General features: G+C 45.3%; 1 protein-coding gene across 5 annotated transcripts in view; it reads left to right on the plus strand.

Moving 5' to 3' along the window:
- EMILIN2 (elastin microfibril interfacer 2) overlaps positions 1 to 24029 on the plus strand; it is a 62639-nt gene that overhangs the window by 10518 nt on the left and 28092 nt on the right. For 4 of the 5 annotated variants that reach the window (XR_010582916.2, XR_010582917.2, XM_005587088.5 and 1 more), the window contains exon 3: positions 21197 to 21372. Coding sequence is in view for 2 of the 5 variants with exons in the window: in XM_005587088.5 (XP_005587145.3) it covers positions 21197 to 21372 (176 nt within the window). In the remaining 3 variants the exon portion in view is untranslated. Of the gene's footprint in view, positions 1 to 17025; positions 17394 to 21196; positions 21373 to 24029 lie in introns of those variants that run through there. The other variant, XM_074022759.1, reaches the window with a different exon arrangement.

The following is a 24029-nucleotide window of genomic DNA, read 5'->3' on the forward strand; positions in this document are numbered from 1 at the left end:
TACTTGTTTTTCTGCTAACTGAAGCTTTTCCACATATCTTGAAACGGAGGAGGAAAGCCGAGGGGGCGATTGCGACAGAACTTAGGGCGTGGGACGAGTTTTGCAATCCAGCCCTTCTTGGGAGAACCTTTCTCCGTTAAAGAGACTCTGGCTTGCGTTTAGCCTCTGAATGAAGGACTGGAGCAGGGAGGCATAGTCAAGCCTTTCTTAATATTTCACACATTCCAGAACCTTGAGTCCGGTCTGCTGTGCTGGCGGTGCTCAGGCCTGGTTTATGTCAGGCGTCTCCGACCTTGGAGATCTTGGGCAGCTTTCAGCAGGAGCAGCAGCCTGTTGGTGCCAGGAAGCAAGGTCAGGGCCCCCACTCCGCCACGATGGGCAATGCGCCCTTTCCCATCACAACAAGTTTCATCACCTCCTGGCCACTCTCGAGATTTGCGAGTCATTCTGTTGCATTGTTGCTGAAAATAACTGGCAAGCCAAGGCACAGATCTCCTCACAGCCGGTGCAGGGGGAAAGCAGAAATGTCGCTGTGTCTCGTGTCTGGAACCAAAGAGCAAAGCACTTTCTAGACACTCCTTGTCAGAATCGTTACCGGAAAATGAGTAATCCCAATTAGGAAGCTCCTTTTGTTGTATTTTCTTTTTTGTTTCTTTGTTTTTTTTTTTTAATTTCCATAGGTTTTTTGGGGAATGACTAGTATTTGGTTATATGAGTAAGTTCTTTAGGGGTGATTTGTGAGATTTTGGTGCACCCATCACTTGAGCAGTATACACTGAACCCAGTTTGTAGTTTTTTATTTCTCAGCCCCTTCCCACCCTTTTCCCCTGAGTCCCCAAAGTCCATTGTGTCATTCTTATGCCTTTGCATCCTCGTAGTTTGGCTCCCACTTATGAGTGAGAACATAATGTTTGGTTTTCCATTCCTGAGTTACTTCACTTAGAATAATAGTCTCCAACTCCATCCAGGTTGCTGCGAATACCATTAATTCATCCCTTTTTATAGCTGAGTAGTATTCCATCATATATAGTTTCTTTTTTATCTTTCCTTCCTTTCTTTCCTTCCTTTCTTTCCTTCCTTTCTTTCCTTCCTTTCTTTCCTTCCTTTCTTTCCTTCCTTTCTTTCCTTCCTTTCTTTCCTTCCTTTCTTTCCTTCCTTTCTTTCCTTCCTTTCTTTCCTTTCTTTCTTTCTTTCCTTTCTTTTCTTCTGATTCTCACTCAGTTGCCCAGGCTCTGGAGTGCAGTGGTGCCATCTTGGCTCGCTGCAATCTCCGCCTCCTGGGTTCAAGTGATTCTCCCACCTCAGCCTCCAAGTAGCTGGGATTACAGGTGCCCACCACCATGCCCGGCTAATTTTGTATACTTAGTTGAGATGGGGTTTCACCAGGTTGGTCTCGAACTCCTGACCTCAAGTGATCCACCCACCCCAGCCTCCCAAAGTGCTGGGATTACAGATGTGAGCCACCACACCCTGCCCTATACCACAGTTTCCTTATCCACTCGTTGATTGATGGGGATTTGTGTTGGTTCTACATTTTTGCAATTGTGAATTGTGCTGCTATAAACATATATGTGTAAGTTTCTTTTTCATATAATGACTTCTTTTTCTCTGGGTAGATACCCAGTAGTGGGGTTGCTGGATCAAATGGTAGTTCTACTTTTAGTTCTTTAAGGAACCCCCACACTATTTTCCATAGTGGTTGGGCTAGTTTACATTCCCACCAGCAGTGTAGAAGTGTTCCCTTTTCACCACATACATACATGCCAATATCCATTATTTTTTAATTTTTTTGATTATGGTCATTCTTGCGGGAGTAAGGTGGTATCACATTGTGGTTTTGATTTGCATTTCCCTGATCGTTAGTAATGTTGAGGATTTTTTCTTTTTTTTTTTTTTTGGCCATTTGTACATCTTCTTTTGAGAATTGTCCATTCATGTCCTTAGCCTACTTTTTGATGGGATTGTTTGTTTTCTTCTTGCTAATTTGTTTGAGTTTGTTATAGATTCTGGATATTAGTCTTTTGTCAGATATATAGATTGTGAAGATTTTCTCCTACTCTGTGGGTTGTCTGTTTACCCTGCTGAGTGTTCCTTTTGCTTTGCAAAAGCTCTTTAGTTTAATTAAGTCCCACCTATTTATCTTTGTTTTTGTTGCATTTGCTTTTGTGTTCTTGGTCATGAAGTCTTTGCCTAAGCCAATGTCTAGAAGGGCTTTTCCAATGTTATCTTCTAGAATTTTTATAGTTTCAGGTCTTAGATTTAAATCCTTGATCCATCTTGAGTTGATTTTTGTATAAGGTGAGAGATGAGGATCCAGTTTCATTCTTCTACATGTGGTTTGCCAGCACCACCCATTTGTTGAATAGGGTGTCCTTTCCCCCACTTTATGTTTTTGTTTCCTTTATTGAATATCAGTTGGCTGTAAGTATTTGGGTTTATATCTGGGTTCTCTGTTCTGTTTCATTGGTCTTTGTGCCTATTTTTATACCAGTACCATGCTGTTTTGGTGACTATGGCTTTATAGTATAGTTTGAAGTCAGATAATGTGATGCCTCCTGATTTGTTCTTTTTGCTTAGTTTTGCTTTGGCCATGTGGGCTCTTTTTTGGTTCCATATTAATTTTAGGATTGTTTTTTCTAGTTCTGTGAAGAATAATGGTGGTATTTTGATGAGAATTGCATTGAATTTGTAGATTGCTATTGGCAGTATGGTCATTTTCACAATATTGATTCTACCCATCCATGAACATGGGATGTGTTTCCATTTGTTTGTGTCATCTATGATTTCTTTCAGCAGTGTTTTGTAGTTTTCCTTGTAAAGGTATTTTACCTTCTTGGTTAGCTATATTTCTAAGTTTTGTTTTTGTTTTTGCATCTATTGTAAAAGGGGTTGAATTTGTGATTTGATTCTCAGCTTGGTCACTGTTGGTGTATATCAGAACTACTGATTTGTGTACATTAATTTTGTATCTTGAAACTTTGCTGGATTCACTTATCAGTTCTAGGAGCTTTTTGGAGGAGTCTTTAGGGTTTTCTAGGTATACAGTCATATCATCAGCAAACAGTGACAGTTTGATTTCCTCTTTACTGATTTGGATGCCCTTTATTTTTTTCTCTAGTCTGATTGCTCTGGCTGGGACTTCCAGTACTATGTTGAATACAGAAATGGTGAGAGTGGGCATCCTTGTCTTATTCCAGTTCTCAGAGGGAATGCTTTCCACTTTTCCCTGTTCAGTACTATATTGGCTGTAGATTTGTCATAGATGGCTTTTATTACATTGAAGTATGTCTCTTGTATGCCAATTTTACTGAGGATTTTCATCATAAAGCCATGCTGGATTTTAAATGTTTTTTCTGCATCTGTTGAGATGATCATGTGATTTTTGTTTTTAATTCAGTTTATGTGGTGTATCACATTTATTGACTTGCATATGTTAAACCATCCCTGCATCTCTGGTATGAAACCCACTTGATATGGTGGATTATCTTTTTGATATGCTGCTGGTTTGGTTAGCTAGTATTTTCTTAAGGATTTTTTGCATCTATGTTCATCAGGGGTATTGGTCTGTAGTTTTTGTTTTTGTTATGTCCTTTCCTGGTTTTGGTATTAGGATGAAATGATACTGGCTTTGTAGGATGATTTAGGGAGGATTCTCTTTCTCTGTCTTGTGGAACAGTGTCAGTAGGATTGGTACCAATTCTTTCAATGTCTGGTAGGATTTAGCTGTGAATCCATCTGGTCCTGGACTTTTTTCTTGTTGTATTTTCAAAATGCTAATATACATCTGTGATGTTTTGTGTTATTTTACACAATATGTCAGTTTGAAGGCTTTTTTTTTTTTTTTTTTTAAATCCTGTTTGGCTTTCTTCCTTAATCATTGATCCAATGCCTTTAAAAGAACAAAAGTAAATATTAGACCTGAGTTCTCAATAGGCGGAAACAATTGGTTATGTGGATGAAGAGTAATCTGATACATTTTTAAAAAAACAACTCTAGTTAAACCTTCATTCTGAAACTTTGACAAAGACTTAATGATGATGATTTTAGTTTCTATGTAATTGAAATACATTATTGCATAGTCAAGAAAAGACTCTCTGGTACTTTGCTTTCACAGATTTAAAAATATCTTAATGCAGAAATTACATAGTTTAAAAAAAGCTTAATTGAAATATAATTTACATGAGTATGCCACATATTTGAAGTTGTACAATTTAATATTTTGACATATATACCCGCGAAACCAACATCACAATCAACATATCCCTAGCTAATCCCTCCCTCCAGTTTCTCCCCATGTACCCCCTCCCTGGGAACTGCTGATCCGCTTTCCCTCACTAGGGATAAGTTTGCATATTTTAAAGTTTTATGTAAATAGTCATACAGGTTGTACTCTCTTTTGGCTGGCTTCTTTCATTGAACAAAGATTTTGAGATTCATTCATGTTGTATGTATCAGTAATTGATTTTTTTTTTTTGAGATGGGATCTCACTATATTGCCCAGACTTGTTTTGAACTCCTGGGCTCAAACGATCCTCCCACCTCAGCCTCCTGAGTGGCTAGGACTCCAGGTGTGTGCCACTGCACCTGGCTGTAGTTGATTACTTTTTGTTGGATAGATTCCTGTGTGTGTGTACCATCATTTGTATATAGTAGCTGAACACATATGGTGAAATACAGAGTGGGCAAAATAACTTACAGTATACTAAGGATACTTCTCGGAATTTCTGAAGAACGAGTGAGATGGGAAATACATTACAGATATAGAACACTAGATAAAATAATAATGGACCAGACGTGGTGGCTCACACCTGTAATATGACACTTTGGGAGGCTGAGGCAGGCGGATCACTTGGGCTCAGGTGTTAGAGACCAGCCTGGGCAACACGGCAAAACCCAGTCTCTACCAAAAATACAAAAATTAGCTGGGCATGGTGGTGCATGCCTGTGGTCCCAGCTACTCAGGAGGCTGAGGGGGGAGGTTCGCTTGGGCTGGGGAGGTTGAGGCTACAGTGAGCTATGATCATGCCACTGCACTCCAGCCTACGTGACAGACCCTGTCTCAAGTAAATAAAAATAAAAACATGATGAAGTAAACATTTCACATTTATAGCCCTGGAAAATGTTGGATTAAGGATTCATAATTAGCATAAGCCATTTTGAATTGGCAGAAAGCTCAATAGGCTTGAAAGAAGACTTATTATTTGAAGACTGTTTGTTTCATTAAACAAATATTTTTGTGCAAGGCCTACATGTGGCCCAGAACTAGTTTCTACAGGGATACAGTAAGGATCTTTCTGTTGGCTTCCGGAAGTTCACATCTAGCAAGTGAACTGAAACATAAGCATAAATAATTCCAACATCAAAGGTAGGAATGAGAATTACAGTAAGAGAAACACAAAGTGCTGGGGGTGTTCAGAGGTGGAAGAAAGTTATTTCCAGCCAGGAGGAATCCGAGAACTTGTTTGCAAGTGGTGACGTCTTAGGACTTTGAAGGAAGCTTCTAGTTGAATATATGCAGATGTGAGAGAAGGCCAAGGTCAGCATAAGCCAAGACGCAAGAGCAGAGACCTGGAGGCGGGTGTCCACAGGGGGTCATAGATCAAGACATCGGCAGGGTTGGTTCTCCTGAGAGCTTCGAGGGAAGGATCTGTTCCAGGCCTCTCTCCGTGGCTCGTAAACGTCCGTCTTCTCCCTGTGTCTCTTCACATCATCTTTCCTCTGTGTGCCTGTCTCTGTCTCCAAATTCCCCTACCCACCTTTTTTTTTCTTTAGCTACCCTGTTAACTAAATTTTCCCCATTTTCTAACAACACCAGACCTATTGGATTAGTACCCACTCTAATGACCTTGTTTTAACTTGATCACCTCTGTAAAGACTGTATCTCCAAATAAAGTCACCTTTTCCAGTACTGGGGGTTGGGACTCCAACATATCTTTCTTGGGGGCACACAATTCAGTCCATGACACTGTCGTTGGGAGTGTGGACTTTATTATCCATGCAAAGGAGGGTCACAAATGCTTTCATTAGGGACATCATCAAATTTGTTTTTTCCCCCCTTTTTATGGAGAATGGGATCTTGCTATGTTGCCCAGGCTGGCCTCGAATTCATGGGCTCAAGTGATCCTCCTGCCTCTGTCTCCCTAAGTGTTGTGATTACAGGCGTGAGGCACCACACCTGGCAGGGACACCATCAGAGCTGTGCTTTCAAATGCTAACCAGCCATGTGTGCAAAATGTATTTGGGTTGGGTGACTGGGTGGGGTGAGGGGCACAGGAGGGACTCACTCAGGAGACTGGCAGTCCGTGCCAGAACTGAGGGGGATGCCCAGCTGGCAGTGGAGGGAGTGAGCACTGGGCCGGGGACCGCAGCTTCTCCTGCCCCACAGCTTCTGAGGACGTGGAGATTTGGCACTGAGCAGGGATCTGTGTGCTCCTCTGTTGAGGGTATTGCTAGAAAGAACCACATGTTGCAAAGGAAGTTGAATTAGTTCATGGCCTGTCATTTGGAGGTTATGGCAGGATTGCTTTTATCTGAGAGACAATCAGGACCTCATTATTCATCACCTGATGGTCAGAAATTAACTATAACTGTTCATGTGAGCAGTGGAGTCCATTATTATGGAGGGAATCCAAGTTTTTATTGCAAATGTTTACCTTATGGTAAATAAATACACTGTATATAATTTTCATTTCTGTAAAGCTTTATTGTTTCAAAGCTTTTTCCTTTTTTATTCTTTTAATGTTTGGGGGGCAAAAGAGAGCAAATATTATAAATCTTAGTTGATATTTGAGGTAACTGAGGATTAGAGCAGGGTTGGGTCTTGTCTGATGTGACTGATCTTTGGCCAAGCTGGGACTAGTGCACCTCAGTTGTTATGGATGATGGAGATATGTTTATTGTTCATACGGTTTCCGTATTAGCATAATTGCTTCATATTGAATACTGATGGCTCAAGAAAGGCTGTGGTGCCCGGGTACCACCTGGGTAGGCATCCAAAGGATGCTGCTGTTGCTTCATGAATGGATGAAAAAGCAAGTGCTTTTAGCTTGTCTTTTCTTCTGCTAAGAATCATGTGATCCGGGTTGGGTTTTCAATTTTCAGTCATGGAGACTATAAATTTGAACAACTGTCCATGACTTGTATTTTTAAAATGGAAATTGTGAGATATATAGTCTTTGAATTTTTTTTTAACATAAAAAATTCATATGGGGTCTCACCATGTTGCCCAGGCTGGCCTCGAACCCTTATGCTCAAGCGATCCTCCTGCCTCAGCCTCCCATAGTGCTGGGATTACAGCCATGAGTCACTGTGCCTGGACTGAAAATGGTTTTTAATACTCTATGAAAAAGCAGTAGCTTGCAGCTAAAGTGATGTGATACGGTAGATTCTAATGAAATCAACCAAAGTAATGATATAAATTGTAATGTAGATTACTTGGCATCTCAGTGTGACCTTTACATGTTTTTTGCCAAGCTGTGACTGTCTCTGATCTATGACACGGCTTTCAAATTGTGAGGCTTCATGTCACGCCACTATAGAGAAGGGTTTGGCGTTAACGAGAGGATACAATGACCAAAGATGTAACTGTTCTTTGAAAAAGGTGAATACTAAACACATAGCGAATTGTTTTTAATATTAACTGTGTGGCTTCTTTGAGAATCCCGTGCCTGGTTTTATATTTTATTTGTAAAAATTGATTGAGGCAAAGTGAAGTCTTTCTGGGTCGTGGGCCAGCTTACGCCCATGTTTATTATTAAGAGGACAAGAAACACTGCTTAACGCACAGATCTTAAGTGTTTTATTTAAATAAAACAACAAAATAATGCAGATTATGTGATTTAAAAAAAAAACCAAAAACTTAATTTTAAAGAAATGGGAAGCAAGCCACCTATATTTAAAACTTATAGGCCAGGGCAGGGCATGGTGGCTCATGCCTATAATGCTAGTGCTTTGGGAGGCCAAGGCAGGTGGATCACCTGAGGTCAGGAGTTCGAGACCAGCCTGGCCAACATGGCAAAAACCCATTTCTATTCAAAATACAAAAATTACCCAGACATGGTGGTGCATGCCTGTAATCCCGGCTACTCAGGAGGCTGAGGCAGGAGAATCACTTGAATCCAGGAGGCAGAGATTACAGTGAGCCAAGATTGTAACACTGCACTCCAGCCTGGGTGACAGAGAGACTCCATCTCAACAAAATAAATAGCCGGGTGCAGTAGCTCATGCCTGTAATCCCAGCACTTTGGGAGGCCGAGGCAGGCGGATCATGAGGTCAGGAGATCGAGATCATCCTGGCCAACACAGCGAAACCCCGTCTCTAGTAAAAATACAAAAAATTAGCTGGGCGTGGTAGCGAGCACCTGTAGTCTCAGCTACTGAGGAGGCTGAGGCAGAATGGCGTGAACCCAGGAGGCGGAGCTTGCAGTGAGCTGAGATCGCATCACTGCACTCCAGCCTGGGCGACAGAGTGAGACTCTGTCTCTAAATAAAGAAATAAAAATTTAAGAAATGGAAAAAAATTGTGAACAGATGTCAGTTGGGCTCCTCTTCACCTCAAAAGTCTATATATGTGTCTCATTCCTCTGGAAGTACAGCAATTGGGGCAGCCCCAAATCTTCCGTATGGACAGGGACGATTCCCAAGGCTTAGTGTCCTGCAGCTTCCCGAGTTCTGTGCTAGCTGTCTGAACCACTCTGGGTTGGCCTTGATGTGAAACCTTATACCCTCAAGTTCTCTAATAGAAGTACAGTCGCACAAGCCTGCAAAAGTTGTGAGGACTTGACTGATGACTGTCACAACACAAATGACTTAAAGGACATCATAGTTGTCCCCAACCTTAAAAGTCTGTTGGCCACCCTGATTCGTCCTGGAGAAAAGCTCCTCTTTCCTTCTTACTCCCCCATGGCCACCTCCTCCATCACCCCTCACATTTAAGAGCAAAGAAACACATTCAGGTTGTATAATAGTATATATTAGTAGTTGATTACTTTTTTCTTTTTAAGAGACAAGGTCTCGCTATGTTGCCCATGCTGGTCTCAAACTCCTGGGCTTAAGCAATCCCTCCTTAGCCTCCTGAGTGGCTAGGACTCCAGGTGTGCACCACTGCACCCAGCTGTAGTTGATTACTTTTTGTTGTTGGATAGATTGTGTGTGTGTGTGTGTATGTGTGTGTGTACCACCATTTGCTGAAGACATGGTGACACACAGAATGGGGAAAATAACTGCATCAGTTCTTTTCTTTATCTCACTAAGCAGCCCCCTCCCCTCCTTGGTACTGTCTATCCCTCCAGCCCGGAGGTGGGTTGGGCTCTGGCACTTTCTTCCAGAAACGCCAGGCCGCTCCTGAGCAGAATGCAGGTGAATGAAAACGTCGGCACCTCGCTATGTGAAGTGTGAATTCCGAAAACAATACTGTGTTAGCCTGGACTATGGAAGAAATTTGAAACCAGGTTATGTTTGGGTCCTTTTCCTTCCATATGGTCATAAATTAGAACAGAAATGTAAGTGTCCCTGCGTTTTCAAATCTAGATATTTTAAAAATGAGAATAAATTTGCCGAAAGGAAGAAACTATGTTTATATCTGCAAAGAAACTCTTAATGTCTCCAGATTTTCGATGCTTCTGAGTGACTGGCACCAGGTTACAGGCAGGGCCTGTTTGAGAGCTTGTCAGCATCTGTGGCCTTCACCCAAAGGTCTGAACTTGATTCTAAAAAGGATGCCACGGCCACTTCTCTTGATGTACAGGATCTAAAAACAACACTGAGAACAGTGGATGGTCAGTTCTCTCCACCTCCTGGGTTCAAGTGATTCTGAAGCTGAATCACTTGATAGAGCTGGAGGATGTGGCAGCTGGGAAGAGAAAAGCACGGGGTGACCAAAGTCCTCGAAAAGGGAGGGTGCTGGTGCTGCAAACCAGGGAAAGGCCAGGTCAAGGGATAAGCAGGAGAAAGAATGTCAGTCATTCTTGTGACTTTTGTAGTAGAACTTGGGCCATTAAAAAAGAAAGGAAATAATCGAAACAGAGTTGCTCAGCAGCTCTAAATAGAAAGGGTCGGATCCCAAGTCCAGGGAGGGAGGGTCGCTTCGCGGTGAGCACCGTGTTAATGGCTCAGGCCAGCAGATGTTCTCATGGCCGTGCCGTGGGAACACTCGGGGAGTTGATGAGGGAGGGACCGTGAGACCAGTGTTCTGTGATTCTGCCTCCAGGAATGAGGAAACATGATGTCAGTTTCAGAATGGGATAGTATAGAATGTATTTGGCTGAAACAGCCTGCAGCAGCAATGATTCTTTAGGAGGATTCGGGCCTCCACCAAGTCTTGGATGGTTCAGCCATGCCAGTTAGCTAAGGCTCGTGGGATGCCCCACGCTCACTCCCTGCCTCCCCACGCTTAGGGCAGTGCCTTGAGTTTTGGGATGCGTCTCCCACGGTGGAAGGCATGCAATGAGCTGTATTTCATGGGGCTGGGCGCAGCCTGCACTTGGAGATGATGTCATTTTTAGCCATGTGAGTTTGCTCAGAAGGAAGGTCCTGCTCTCCTAGTAAATCTAAGAATAACAACTTCACTGTCTGCTGCAACCAAGCTGGGACCAAGCCTCGCAGCAGAGCTGCTGTGGTTTTCTTTCATCACCTTTCTTTTGGACTGTAGAATCGCTCCGTCTTTTGGGATATGGGGGGTGATACATTGTGGGGAAAACTCCTGTTCCTTACACTATATGATCAGGGCAAAAATACTGAGAAGTGAAAAGGATTTTAGATTTTTTTTTTTTTTTTTTGAGACGGAGTCTTGCTCTGTCACCAAGGCTGGAGTGCAGTGGCACAATCTTGGCTCGCTGCAAGCTCCACCTCTCAGGTTCAAGTGATTCTCCTGCCTCAGCCTCCTGAGTAGCTGGGACTACAGGCGCCGGCCATCACACCTGGCTAAGTTTTTGTATTTTTAGTAGAGACGGGGTTTCACCGTGTTAGCCAGGATGGTCTCGATCTCTTGACCTCGTGATCGGTCTGCCTCGGCCTCCCAAAGTCTGGGATTACAGGCGTGAACCACTGTGCCTGGCCAGGATTTTAGATTTTAAAATCTAGCTTGCCATGATAAGGAAATTAATTCAAGAGGAAATGGAAAAATAAGCAGCTTGCAATTGTGGTTTCTCCAGTAGATATATCCTTTGTACTGGGAAACAGTTTCCTGTAGAATATTTTCATTTCGAACACACTGCATTGGTCTTAGATCTGTTATTTTAAAAATATGTACAAAGCTACATTATAATCTGATTTTTATCAGGGCTCTTCAATCTTTTAGATTCATTGGATACATTTTGTGTTTCAGAAATACATTTGCCCAAGCATTCTGGCTTTTAGAATTTAGATGAATTTTCCTAAAAGGCCAAGTGAAATATTTTCACATTTCTTTGCTTTCATGTTATTAATTTCTCCATGTAGAGATCTGATTAAAATATGTAATGTAGCAGAAAGAGATAAGATAAAAATTCTGATTTTGGCATTGGATGTGCTTTAAGCTGCAAGAAGGTCCTTTGGTTCTTTGATTTTATCTGGAGTGGGAGACTTTTTCAGACTGTGGAATGTTTGCATTGGAAGGGATCTCAGGGGTCAGAGTGCACCTCCTAATATGCAGAGATTGGCTTTAGAGATGCACATGGTTTCAAATGGCCAATTTTTGACTGTCAGTAGGACAAAGTGGATTCAATGGGAAGTGTTTCTTCCACTGGACAGAACTACTTTTCCTTCAACCTAGTTTTGAAATCGCTTCCTATTTCAAACTTTATAACTTCTACTGCCCAACACATTTAGCAGTGTCAATAAATATAAAAAGCCCTCTTTTTTTTTCTCATACTACATCATCTAAGAAAAAAGTTTATTTTTTATTCATTGGTTGGTTGTTTGTTTTACAAACAAAACATTTATCATAAGTAGTTCCTAGAAAATCAGTCTACTGGCTGGGTGCTGTGGCTCACGCCTGTTATCCCAGCACTTTGGGAGGCCGAGGTGGGCAGATCACTTGAGGTCAGTAGTTTGAGACCCACCTAACCAACATGGCAAAACCCCATCTCTACTAAAAATACAAAAAATTAGCCAGGCATGGTGGCATGTGCCTGTAATCCCAACTACTCAGGAGGCTGAGGCAGGAGAACCACTTGAACCCAGGAGGTGGAGGTAGCAGTGAGCTAAGATCGCACCTCTGCACTCCTGCCTGGGTAACAGACCCATGCTCCATCTCAAAAAAGGAAAGAAAAAGAAAATCAGTCCACTGTTTTGTGAATTTCTAAATTAGAACACTGAAGTCAACTTTGTAAAAGTGAATTGCTGTGGAAAAAGGAAGGAAATTCTGACACACCACGACCTGGACGAGCCTTGAGGACATGATGCTGAGTGAAATAAGCCAGTCGCAGAGACAAATACTCTATAATTGCACTTAAATGAGGTATAAGAGTCATCAAGTTCATAGAGAACATACAGTGGTGGTTTCCAGGAACTGGGGACAGAGGGGAATGGGGAGTTGGTGTTTAATGGGGACAGAGTTTCAGTTTGGGAAGGTGAAACAGTTCTAGAGATGGTTAGTGGTGATGATTACATAACAACGTGAGTGTGCTTAACACCGCAGAATTGTATGCTTAAAAGTGGTTAAGATGCTACATTTCAGGTGGCCGGGTGCGGTGGCTCACGCCTGTAATCCCAGCACTTTGGGAGGCAGAGGCTGGCAGACCACCTGAGGTCAGGAGTTCAAGACCAGCTTGGCCAACATGGCAAGACCCTGTTTCTACTAAAAACGAAAATTAGGCAGGCTTGGTGGCAGGTGCCTGTAATTTTAGCTACTTGCGAGACTGAGGCAGGAGAATCACTTGAACCCAGGAGGTGCAGGTTGCAGTGAGCTGAGATCACACCACCGCACTACAGCTTGGGTGACAGAGTGAGACTCTGTCTCAAGAAAAAAAAAAAAGATGCTAAATTTCATGTTATATGTATTTTACCAAAATTTGAAAAGAATGAATTACGGTGGCTGGAATGAACTACTGCTCTGTGGAAACAGTGCAGTAGCGGATTCCGGGTAACCCAACCCAGTCTGCCCTCTGATGAGAATTGGAGTCTCCTGGAAATGCTCATTTTCCTTCTTTGGGGTGGGCAGTTCTTCCTCCTGGCCTGGCTAGGGTACCTCCTACCATCCCTGCGGAAACACCTCCTTTCTGGTTTCTTCCTCCATCCTCTTGGCTCTGTTCCAGTCAATACTGTGTTCCCCAAGACACGAATGGAGCAAGAAGAGCTGGCTGCAGGCCTCTGGGGGCAGTCAATGACTAGAACGAGAGGGATTTAGTAGCAAGTCGGCTTTCCCTCTCTGGAGAAATCCCGTTAAGCGAGGGTCCCCAGGGGGCACCAGGTTTTGGTTCTGTGCAGTTTTAGTAGCCTGTGTCAAAATAAAACCCAGGTCAGTGCCATAAACACAAGGACGGCAAGGAGTCTTGCCTTGTGGAGCAGCTGGAGAGATGGTCCCCTGGGATGATTCCCTCCGGGACACGCGGGTATTTTCAGGGAAGATTCCAGTCGTAGGTCTGGAATGGATGTGGGGGGAGAGAGAAACAGGTTCATGGGGGTTAGGGATCGAGATGTGAACAGAGGTGTGCCTGCTGCTGATTACTCACCAGTCTCATGTATCCCCAGCGCAGCCCTGTCGGGTAGAATGTTGTGCGATGATGGAGATGTTCATGCTGCCCAACACTGCAGGCACGACCACTGCCACTTGTGCTGTTAAGTCCGTGAAATACGCCTAGTGTGATTGAGGAATGAAATGTTCAATCTTAATTGGTTTAAATGTTAAGAGCCACATACAGCCAATGGCTGCCTTATTGGACAGCACAGCCCTAGGTCAGCTCTGGTGTGATTCCCGTCCAGATCATTACAGCCTAAGGATCCTGGAGCTTGACTTGGATCTGGAAAGACTTGGGAATTCACACCTGCTTTGATTAGACCTGAGGATGACTCTGGGGTTTACAGTATGGACACTGGACTCCCTAAAACCTGCTAGCACAAGATGACTGGTCATTAATTGTCTGATTAATTAATTATTGATTTGATTTTTTTTTTTTTTTTTTTTTTTTGGCCACAGTTTCACTCTGTTGCCCAGGCTGGGGTGCTGTGGTACCACTTTGGCTCACTGCAACCTCCACCTCCCAGTTTCAAGTGATTCTCATGCCGCAGCCTCCTGAGTAGCTGGGACTACAGGTGCACACAACCACACATGGCTAATTTTATTTTATTTTATTTTGTATTTTTAGTAGAGACGGTGTTTCACCATGTTGACCAGGCTGGCCTCAAACTCCTGACCTCAAGTGATCTGCTGGCCTCAGCTTCACAACGTGCTGGGATTACGGGTGTGAGCCACCATGGCTGGCCTAAAAACGGGGATGTTTTTAAGAAAGGATGATGGAATGTTATACAGCACTAAAAAGAAATGAATCATGAAGCCATGGAAAGACAAGGAGGAAATTTAAATACATGTTAGTAAGTGAAAGAAGCTGATCAGAAAAGGCTACAGATAGCCAGGTGCAGTGGCTCACACCTGTAATCCCAACACTTTAGGAGACTGAGGTGGGAGGATTACTGGATCTCAGGAGTTCGAGACCAGCCTGGGCAACAGGGTGAGACCCTGTCTTTACAAAAAATTAGAAACAAAAATTAGCCAGGCGGCCGGGCGCGGTGGCTCAAGCCTGTAATCCCAGCACTTTGGGAGGCCGAGACGGGTGGATCACGAGGTCAGGAGATCGAGACCATCCTGGCTAACACGGTGAAACCCCGTCTCTACTAAAAAATACAAAAAACTAGCCGGGCGAGTTGGCAGGCGCCTGTAGTCCCAGCTACTTGGGAGGCTGAGGCAGGAGAATGGCGTAAACCCGGGAGGCAGTGAGCTGAGATCCGGCCACTGCACTCCAGCCTGGGTGACAGAGCGAGACTCCATCTCAAAAAAAAAAAAAAAAAAAAAAAAAAAAAAAAAAAAAAAATTAGCCAGGCATGATGGTGCGTGCCTCTTGTCCTAGCTCTTCAGAAGGCTGAGGCTGGAGGATTGCTTGAGCTTGGGAGGTCAAGGCTGCGGTAAGCTGTGATTGCGCCACTGCACGCCAGCCTGGGCAAGAGAGCAAGACCCTATAGAACAAAGAAGAAAAGGCTACATACTGTATGATTCCAACTATATGACATTCTGGAAATAGCAAAGCTATGGAGATAGTAAAAAGCTGAGGGGTGAATAGGTGGGGCACAGAGGATTTTTAGGGCAGTGAAATGCCCTGTACAATACTCTAATGGTGGATCCATGTTGTTATATATTTGTCCAGATCTACAGAATGGACAGCACCATGAGTGAACCCTGAGGTGAGCTATGGACTCGGTGTCGATGGTGTGTCACTGGAGGTTGGGTTCATCAGTTGTAACAAATGCACCACTCTGAGGGGGGGACATTGATAGGGAGGCTGTACGTGATGGAGGGAAGTATATGAGAAATCGTTGTACCTCTTCTCAATTTGTCTGTAAATCTAAAACTGCTCTTAAAAGTTTGGCTGGGCACCGTGGCTCATGCCTGTAATCCCAGCACTTTGGGAGGCTGAGGCAGGCACATCACCTGTAGTCAGGAGTTCAAGACCAGCCTGGCCAACATGGTGAAACCCCACCTCTACTAAAAATACAAAAAAAAGGCCGGGCGCGGTGGCTCAAGCCTGTAATCCCAGCACTTTGGGAGGCCGAGACGGGCGGATCACGAGGTCAGGAGATCGAGACCATCCTGGGTAACACAGTGAAACCCTGTCTCTACTAAAAATACAAAAACTTAGCCGGGCGAGGTGGCAGGCGCCTGTAGTCCCAGCTACTCGGGAGGCTGAGGCAGGAGAATGGCGTGAACCCGGGAGGCGGAGCTTGCAGTGAGCTGAGATCCGGCCACTGCACTCCAGCCTGGGTGACAGAGCGAGACTCCGTCTCAAAAAAAAAAAAAAAAAAAAGCTTGGCGTGGTTGTGGGTGCCTGTAATCCCAGCTACTCAGGAGGCTGAGGCAGGAGAATCACTTGAGCCCAGGAGGCAGAGGTTGCAGTGAGTCGAGACTGCACCACCACACTCCAGCCTGGGCGACAGAGGGAGACTCCGTCTATCCCCCACCCCCCAAAAAAGAAAATTAAGTGTATTAATTTGACAGATTTATTTTTTGAGGTAGGGTCTCTGTCGCCCAGGCTGGAGTGCAATGGGTGTGATCATGGCTCACTGCAGTCTCAACTTCAAGGGCTCACATGATCCTCCTGCCTCAGCCTCCCAAGTAGCTAGGATAAGAGGTGTGCATCACCATGCATAGCTAACTTTTAAAGATTTTTAGTAGAGATGAGGTTTTGCTGTGTTGCCCAGGCTGGTCTTGAACTCCTGAGCTCAGTGATCCTCACTCCTTGGCCTCCCAGAGTGCTAGGAATACAGGCATGAGCCACTGTGCCCAGCCTGGTATATTAATTTTTTTAAATGGGATGTTATAGTGAACAAAACCAACAAGAATTCTATCCTCATGGCGCTTACAGTCTGGCAGGGAAGACAAACAGAGTGAGCAAACACAAGTGTGAACTGAGGGTGTGTTAGGAAGGAGGTCTCAACTTGAGTCAGTAGAAGGAGTCTTTGTGGGGGTGACGTCAAGTGGAGGTACTGTCATTTTATCACATTTTAACAGGGACACTTCCAGTCGTATGGCCCCTGGACACTGACACAACTTTTCCAGGCTTTTTTCTTTTGATACCTTCCTTCTCATTAGAATCTCCTGGGCCAGTCCAGTGTCTTGACACAGTGGCTGAACCCATAAAAATGGGAAACCCTTGTTTCACCTCCAAAAAGGGTTTTAGAGGAAGAGGCGGGGGAAAGGAGACTTGGCTGGAATGGGGGAGAGTTCACAGGGGTGAGGCGGCAGGGCAACAGGCCCAGGGTTACAGCCCCAAGGACCGCCCCCGCCCATGCCCGAGGCAGCTGTGGACGGGGCTCTCCAGAGGGCTGGGGAATTATCACAGTCACAGCCGAGGCTGGGAAGGGAGCCAGGGCTGCAGCTCCTGCTCCGCTCTGCAGTCCGCCCCTCCAGCGCCGCCCAGCCCCGCCGCCTTAACTGTTCCTCTGGCTGCGGGTGCCTCGGCTCGGCCACCCCCACGCCGCAGTTAGCTGACTGACTCTGGATCCAGTGAGCATCTCCCGTGTGCTCGCAGCCCAGGGGCCCCTGGGGATGCTTGGGCCGCCTGCGTCTGTCATGTCCCCTGCCTGGTCCTCTGGCTCCCAGGCCTAATACGAGGGTGGCCGATTCCCTGGAGGGAGGAAATGGAACCTGGATCTGGGGCTTCTCCACTCTGGCTGCACTTGACAACTACTTGAGGCCTTTTAGAAAGGTACGAGCACCCTCCACCAATTAAGGCACAATTTTCCTGAAAATTCCTTGGCATTTTCTAAGCTCACTGGCTATTTTCCTGCAGTGCCTAAGGTGATGAAGAGGGTGAACCAGACTCCTTGGTTGCTCCCCATCCTCTAGGGAACCTTCTAGCTGGCTACTGCCTTAGTGGGAACCCCTTTCTGCTGGGAAAATCCCAGTAGGGATTTGGGATTGGCCAACCCTTTCATCTCCCCCTCCCCCTGAGCTCCCTCCCAACTGAGCCTGAGGGCTGACTAGCGCGCCCAAGGCCACCTCTGAGATCCAGCCTCGTCATCACCATGCGACATCCCTAGGGAGCTTTCCCACCGCGGGAGGTGGCTGCTGACGGGTTCCAGCTGTTGGTGCCAGCCAGGAAGGCCTCTTCCCCACGCTAGACTTGAAAACTTGTCAGGAGCGCCTCCACCTGAACTCCCTTGGCCAGAAACTCAACAGCAGGCAGATTAGACGCAGAGCAGGAGTGGGGAACATGTGTAGAGTGGGAGGGGCAGGGGCTCCAGGGAACTTTCCTGCATTAGGAGCTGGGGAGCTGGCCCCAAAATAAAATTGCCTTGAAAGAAAAGAACAAAGTGTGTTGGCACAGCAAGGCCTTTCTTCCGCTCTGGGGCGTGACGGAGGTCACAGCCCCCTGCTGGGCTGGAGAGGGGCCTGTTCCTCTTCAGTGGGCACAGGAGTGTGCTTTGCCCGGCCTGGCTCGGCCTCCTCCGAGGGCGTTTCATGCAGGCCTGGGCTGTCATCTCCTGGCAGATGAACAAAACCCGAGAGCAAACACATTTCACATTCAGTCTGAATGCTCAGAGGAACCACGTTTTTCTGAGATTACACATTCTTCCGGCATTATGCTCTACTGGAGAACGCAAAACAATCCAGTGCAATGATGCTTTCTTCCCTTTTTACATTTTCGAGGACCACACAGAAGACTCTTGCTAGGTGGTGGTGGAGACCGAGGGCTGCCGTGTCCCTGGCCACGGGTGGGATGCTCAGGAATGGGTTGGCCGAAGTGGGGGTTGCCTACCTTCTTACCCAGCCCTCAGGGCCTTCTGGAACATCTCCAGGTGGGACTGCTTCCTCAAACGTAAGGCATCACCCGAGAGAAGGGCTGTTCGTGTGGGGTGCAGGGAGGACACTTGAGTTCAGCGGCCCTGCCCCTTCCAGGCTGTTTGAACTTGGACAAGTCACTTAACCCCATGAGCCTCTGTTTTCTCACTTGTGAAAAGGGGAAAATGTATAGTAGGGCCTTGCTGGAGGTGGACAAGAATGAGAGAAGGAAGAGCCCGGAAGGAAGGTCTTGTCCCCTCCTCATCCCCCCAACCCCCTGAGCAGCCCTTGTTTTTCCATTTTACTATCAGGCTTCCTCTTCAGTTTTCCTTGGAAAAGGCTGTCTGGAGCTTTCTAATATCTGCATGCCTGGCCGCCACCCCAGACCCCTTAAATCGGAACCTCTGAGGGTGAGACCCAGGCATGGGTATTTTTTTCACAGTTTCTGGAGTGATTCTGATGGCTCAAGCTAAGAACCACTGCCCGAAAGACCAAGGCAAACAGGCCAGGCATGGTGGCTCATGCTTGTAATCCCAGCACTTGGAGGCTGAGGTTGGGGGATCACTTAAGGCCATGGGCTCGTGACCAGCCTGGGCAGCATAATGAGACCCTAACTCTTAATAAAATAAAAAATTGGCCGGGCACGGTGGCTCACACCTGTAATCCCAGCACTTTGGGGGGCCAAGGTGGGTGGATCACCTCAGGTCAGGAGTTCAAGACCAGTCCAGCCAACATGGTGAAACCCTGTCTCTACTAAAAATACAAAAAATAGCCGGGCATGGTGGCAGGTGCCTGTAATCCCCACTACTTGGGAGGCTGAGTTGGGAGAATCACTTGAACCCGGGAGTCAGAGGTTGCAGTGAGCCGAGGTCGCACCATTGCACTCCAGCCTGGGCAACAAGAATGAAACTCCATCTCAAATAAATAAATTAAATAAATAAATAAATAAAATTACCCAGGCATGGTGGCTGTAATCTCAGCATTTTGGGAGGCCAAGGTGGGAGGATTGCTTGAGCCCAGGAGTTTGAGGTTGCAGTGAACCATGATCGTACCACTGCACTCCAGCCTGGGCGACCACGTGATATCTATCTCTACAAAACAAAAAACGCAAGAAAAACCAAAGGAAACAGGGACAGTGGAAGGTGTGCTAGGAAGTCTAATGGGCTTGGCGGGTCCTGGCTGTCAGCAGGGCCCTCTTGGGATTCTGCAGGGTGCCTGGCCAGTCCCAGCGGGGTGGATCCTAGACCCAGGGTGTAATTGTCAGGGTGTGGCCCTCAGGGAGGATGTCAAAGGTCCATCATGTGTCAAAGGTCCAGCACATGATGTGTGCTTTCCTTAGGGAGGTAACTTTGAAGTCCACCTGCCATAGGGCTGGTGCTTGGGAGGGAATAGATTTGCTGGGTAACCCCCTGCTGCTGTTGTCCCGCCTCCCCCATGGGCAGCTCTCAGCAACCCTGAAAAAGTGACACTCAGCCTGTTGCTTTCTGGGAATTGGCTCAAGAAGAAGGCCAGCTGCTGGTGCTGGTGTAAGAAATGAAGAGGAACTGAAGAGTTTCAAGAGATGATTTCCAAGGCAGGAAATTGCAATTGGGCTGAAGAAGGGAGGCCCCATCCTGTGTGGCTGTGGTTTTTGCCTGTGCTGTGAACAGGGGCCGCTGTGGGGGCTGAACTGGTTCCATCCCTGGTGAGCCCAGGGCTGCGGGGCTGTCGAAGTCTGTTGTGGGCCCAGGCCCAGCCCTGAGTCTGGAGGACTTTCCAGCTCACTGCAAAGCTCTCTGTGTGATATCTCAGGGCATGAGGGAATGTGCACTGTCAATAGGGCTTTTTGAGAGCTTCCAATTCTGCTTCCTGATTTCTGTCACTGACAGTATGAACCAGGGCATCTTTGTACAAAAGCAAACACAAATAGTGTGAGCTGCCATCTCCAAAAGCTGGTGGCCACCTTTGCTAGTATCGGGGAAGTGCAGCAGTAAACACACAGACATGATGGAGAGCAGGGCGCCAGGGATGTTTCTTTTTCTTTTTTTTTGAGACAGTCTTGCTCTGTCGCCCAGGCTGCAGTGCAGTGGAATGATCTTGGTTCACCACAACCTCCGCCTTCTGGATTCAAACAATTCTCGTGCCTCAGCCATAGCTGGGACTACAGGCACACGCCACCACGCCTGGCTAATTTTTGTATTTTTTGTAGAGACAGGGTTTTACCATGTTGGCCAGGCTGGTCTCGAACTCCTGGCCTCAAGTGATCTGCCCGCCTCGGCCTCCCAAAGTGCTGGGAGTACAGGCATGAGCCACCGTGCCCGGCCAGGAATATTTCTTTAAAACACAAAACAAAACAATCACTAGTGACACCTGAAACAAGTCCCCACAAACTGTGAATTGTAGAACAGATGACTGGTGATACAAAAGCTCAGTTTGGGGGCTGAAAATTGTCCTTCTCAAATGGGAGTCTTGGTGGAGATTTTCTAAGCTGTGTGTTCCCCTTGCTGGGAAACAGGGGTGCTCAGGGCAGGTGGAGGATCGGAGAGCCCCTGCCTTCCTGAGGCTGATCTGAGTTAGGCTGAACCCCCCACAGCCAGATCTGAACTGAGGAGACTAACATCCCCTCTGGGCCAACCTGGAGAGCAGGCAGGGTCCTGTGTGCCCTGAATCCTCTTTATTTGGGTCTAGCTCTGGAAGATGCTTGTAATGGCAGCCAATAAAGAGAGATGCCATCCCTTGTGTCCACAGGTATCGAGTGAACTTCAGACCTAGGTATGTCACTAGGTATAAGACAGTGACGCAGTTGGAATGGAGGTGCTGTCCTGGCTTTAGAGGGGGAGATTGCCAAGAAGGTCCCAAAGAGCCCGTGAAGACCCTCCAACCCACGCCCGCTCGGCCTCGAAACAGCTTGAAGAAAGCCACAGGTAACTTCTTATTTGTGATGTTACGTATGGCCATCTTGAATATTTCCGGTGCTCCTTCAAACAACGGGATTTGTGCTTTACAGTGGTGAACATTGAATGGCCTACAAATAACACACGTAGATGCCTGCAGTAGCCACACGTGACAAATTTATTCGTAGAAGCAGTAGCAATTGTAAGACAAACTTCCTTGCAAGTAAATTGCTTTGCTAGGGCCAGCTTGTTGTGAAAGCCAGTGCCTTAAAAATCAGGGTAGGAAATGCCAGTGGGTTCAGACTTGTGTCACCTGGAGGCACAGTGTAAAGAGATTCAGATATAATGATGTACTGTTTGTTTTTACTTGAGTCCATACATCTGAATTTAAGGGGGTTAAAATTGTTTTTTATTTTTTATTTTTATTTTTTGAGATGGAGTCTCGCTGTGTCACCCAGGCTGGAGGGCAGTGGCACAATCTCGGCTCACTGCAACCTCTGCCTACCTGGTTCAAGCAATTCTCCTGCCTCAGCCTCTAAGTAGCTGGGATTACAGGCGCCTGCCACCACACCCGGCTAATTTTTGTACTTTTGGTAGAGACGGGGTTTCGCCATGTTGGCCAGGTTGGTTTCAAACTCCTGACCTCAGGTGATCTGCCCATCTCGGCCTCCCAAAGTGCTGGGATTACAGGTGTGAGCCACCATGCCTGGCCATCACTTCATCTTTTTAAGTTCAGTCACAATAAATGCAGCATAGTTTTCTTATGAAATTAGATGCTTAAATGATATTTTGCCATGAGGTGTTCTCAATTTTGAAACTTGTAGTGCTTCCCAACGTTGTCTGTAAAAATAGATTTTAAAATGCTTTTTTAACTACAAAAGTAATGTATGTCAATTAAAGAATGTTTATAAAATATAGGAAAAATATTTAAGGATACATAATCTCATGACTAAATGAGAACTACTGTTGACGTTTTGTTATAGAACCTTACTCTCTTTCCTATGTCTGTACATTCATTTTGTTAAAAATTCATTCATCTCACAAATATTTATTGAACTTCTATATCTGTCAAGCTTTATACTGGGTACTTGGAATAAGTGATTAAAAAAGGCAGACATTAGACAGTAATTACAATAATTCATGACAGGTACTGGGATGAGGGAACATGTTATGGGGGCTGGTGGATTGTAATTGTTTGTTTTTGTTTTGTTTCATTTTAGTTTTTGTTTGACAGAAGTTTAAGCATATTGTAGTTTAATAAGCTGAACAGCTTTATAAGGATGAATAGGAAAAACAATGATCACCCCCAAACCCTTTTCCCTCATTTTCCTTTCTCAGAGGTAGTACTTTAAACTCTTCAGATGAATCTTTTGGAATTTACCTCCACATCTATTGATTTCTCATTATGGAAGGTGAGAATTTAACTCCCTTTCATCCACTCCTCAACACATGGGTCCTATACCCCCATCCCTTCCATACAGTTAGACCATATTCTTTCTTTATTCAGTATTCAATGTTTACATTGTAATAACTATGTAGATAATGTTTACAGCTGAGCCATGTGGTGTACCGTGAATAGGTTTTCTTTCCTACACAGCTGTTTGAATCCTTACAGTTAATCATTGTCTTATGTTTTTCCTTTGCTTGGTTTTCTTTTTATTGCTATTTCAACCCAGCTCTTCTCTGGTTCTCTAAATGTCCCCTCCATATGTTCAGACACAGCAGTTTCATCTTCTTGAAGAAATCTCCTTTGAGCCTTCTCACTTGCCCTACCTGGAGGGGACATTCTCTTTTCCTGTAATCACCCGAGGATCTTAACTTACCCCTATCCTATTGAATTCCCTGTTTCCTGTGTCGCCTACTCCCTCTTTCTTGGTTTATCCCCTTTCTTTGCTTGAGCATGTCCTTTAGTAGCTTCATGAGACAATTACATGGGAAGCAAACTTTTTACCACTTTATAGTATGAAAACTATTTTTTATTCTAGCTTCAGAAATCTAGGTCAGAAATCAGTTTCCTTCAGAATTTTCAAAATAGTGCTCAGTTTTTCTCTAGCTTCCAATATTGCTGTTAAAAAAAAGACCAAAACACTTCTGACTCCCAGTTTTTTGTGTGTGACTTGAATAGGTTTTTTTTCTTGTCTCCCCCCTCCTTTTTTTGTCCTTTTAGTGGGATTTTAGGAAGGAGTAAAAATAAATGCTTATCCTCTGATATATATGTTTGAAAGTTTGTCCCCTCCAAATCTCATGTTGCAATGTGATCTTCACTGTGGGAGGTGGGGCATCATGGGAGGTGTTTGCGTCATGGAGGTTGATCCTTTATGAATGGCTTGATGCCCTCCTTGCAGTAATGAGTGAGTTCTTGCTCTGTTAGTACACATGAGAGCTGGTTGGTTGGAAGAGCCTGGCACCTTCTCCCTTCCCTCTTGCTCCCTGTCTTACCATGTGACACATTGGCCCCCTCTTCGTCTTCCATCATGAGTAAAAGCTTCCTGAGGTCCTGACCCAAAGCAGATGCTTTTTGTACAGGCTGCAAAACTGTGAGCCAAATAAACCTCTTTTCTTCACAAATTACCCAGTCTCAGATATTCCTTTATTTTAACACAGAATGGACGAACATATCCTGAATTCACTGTCATTATAAAAAACATACTATTTTTGCAACTTTTTCTTTTTTAGAGACAGGGTCT

Source organism: Macaca fascicularis, chromosome 18 (assembly GCF_037993035.2).
Source record: "Macaca fascicularis isolate 582-1 chromosome 18, T2T-MFA8v1.1".
NCBI classification, from domain to species: domain Eukaryota; kingdom Metazoa; phylum Chordata; class Mammalia; order Primates; family Cercopithecidae; genus Macaca; species Macaca fascicularis.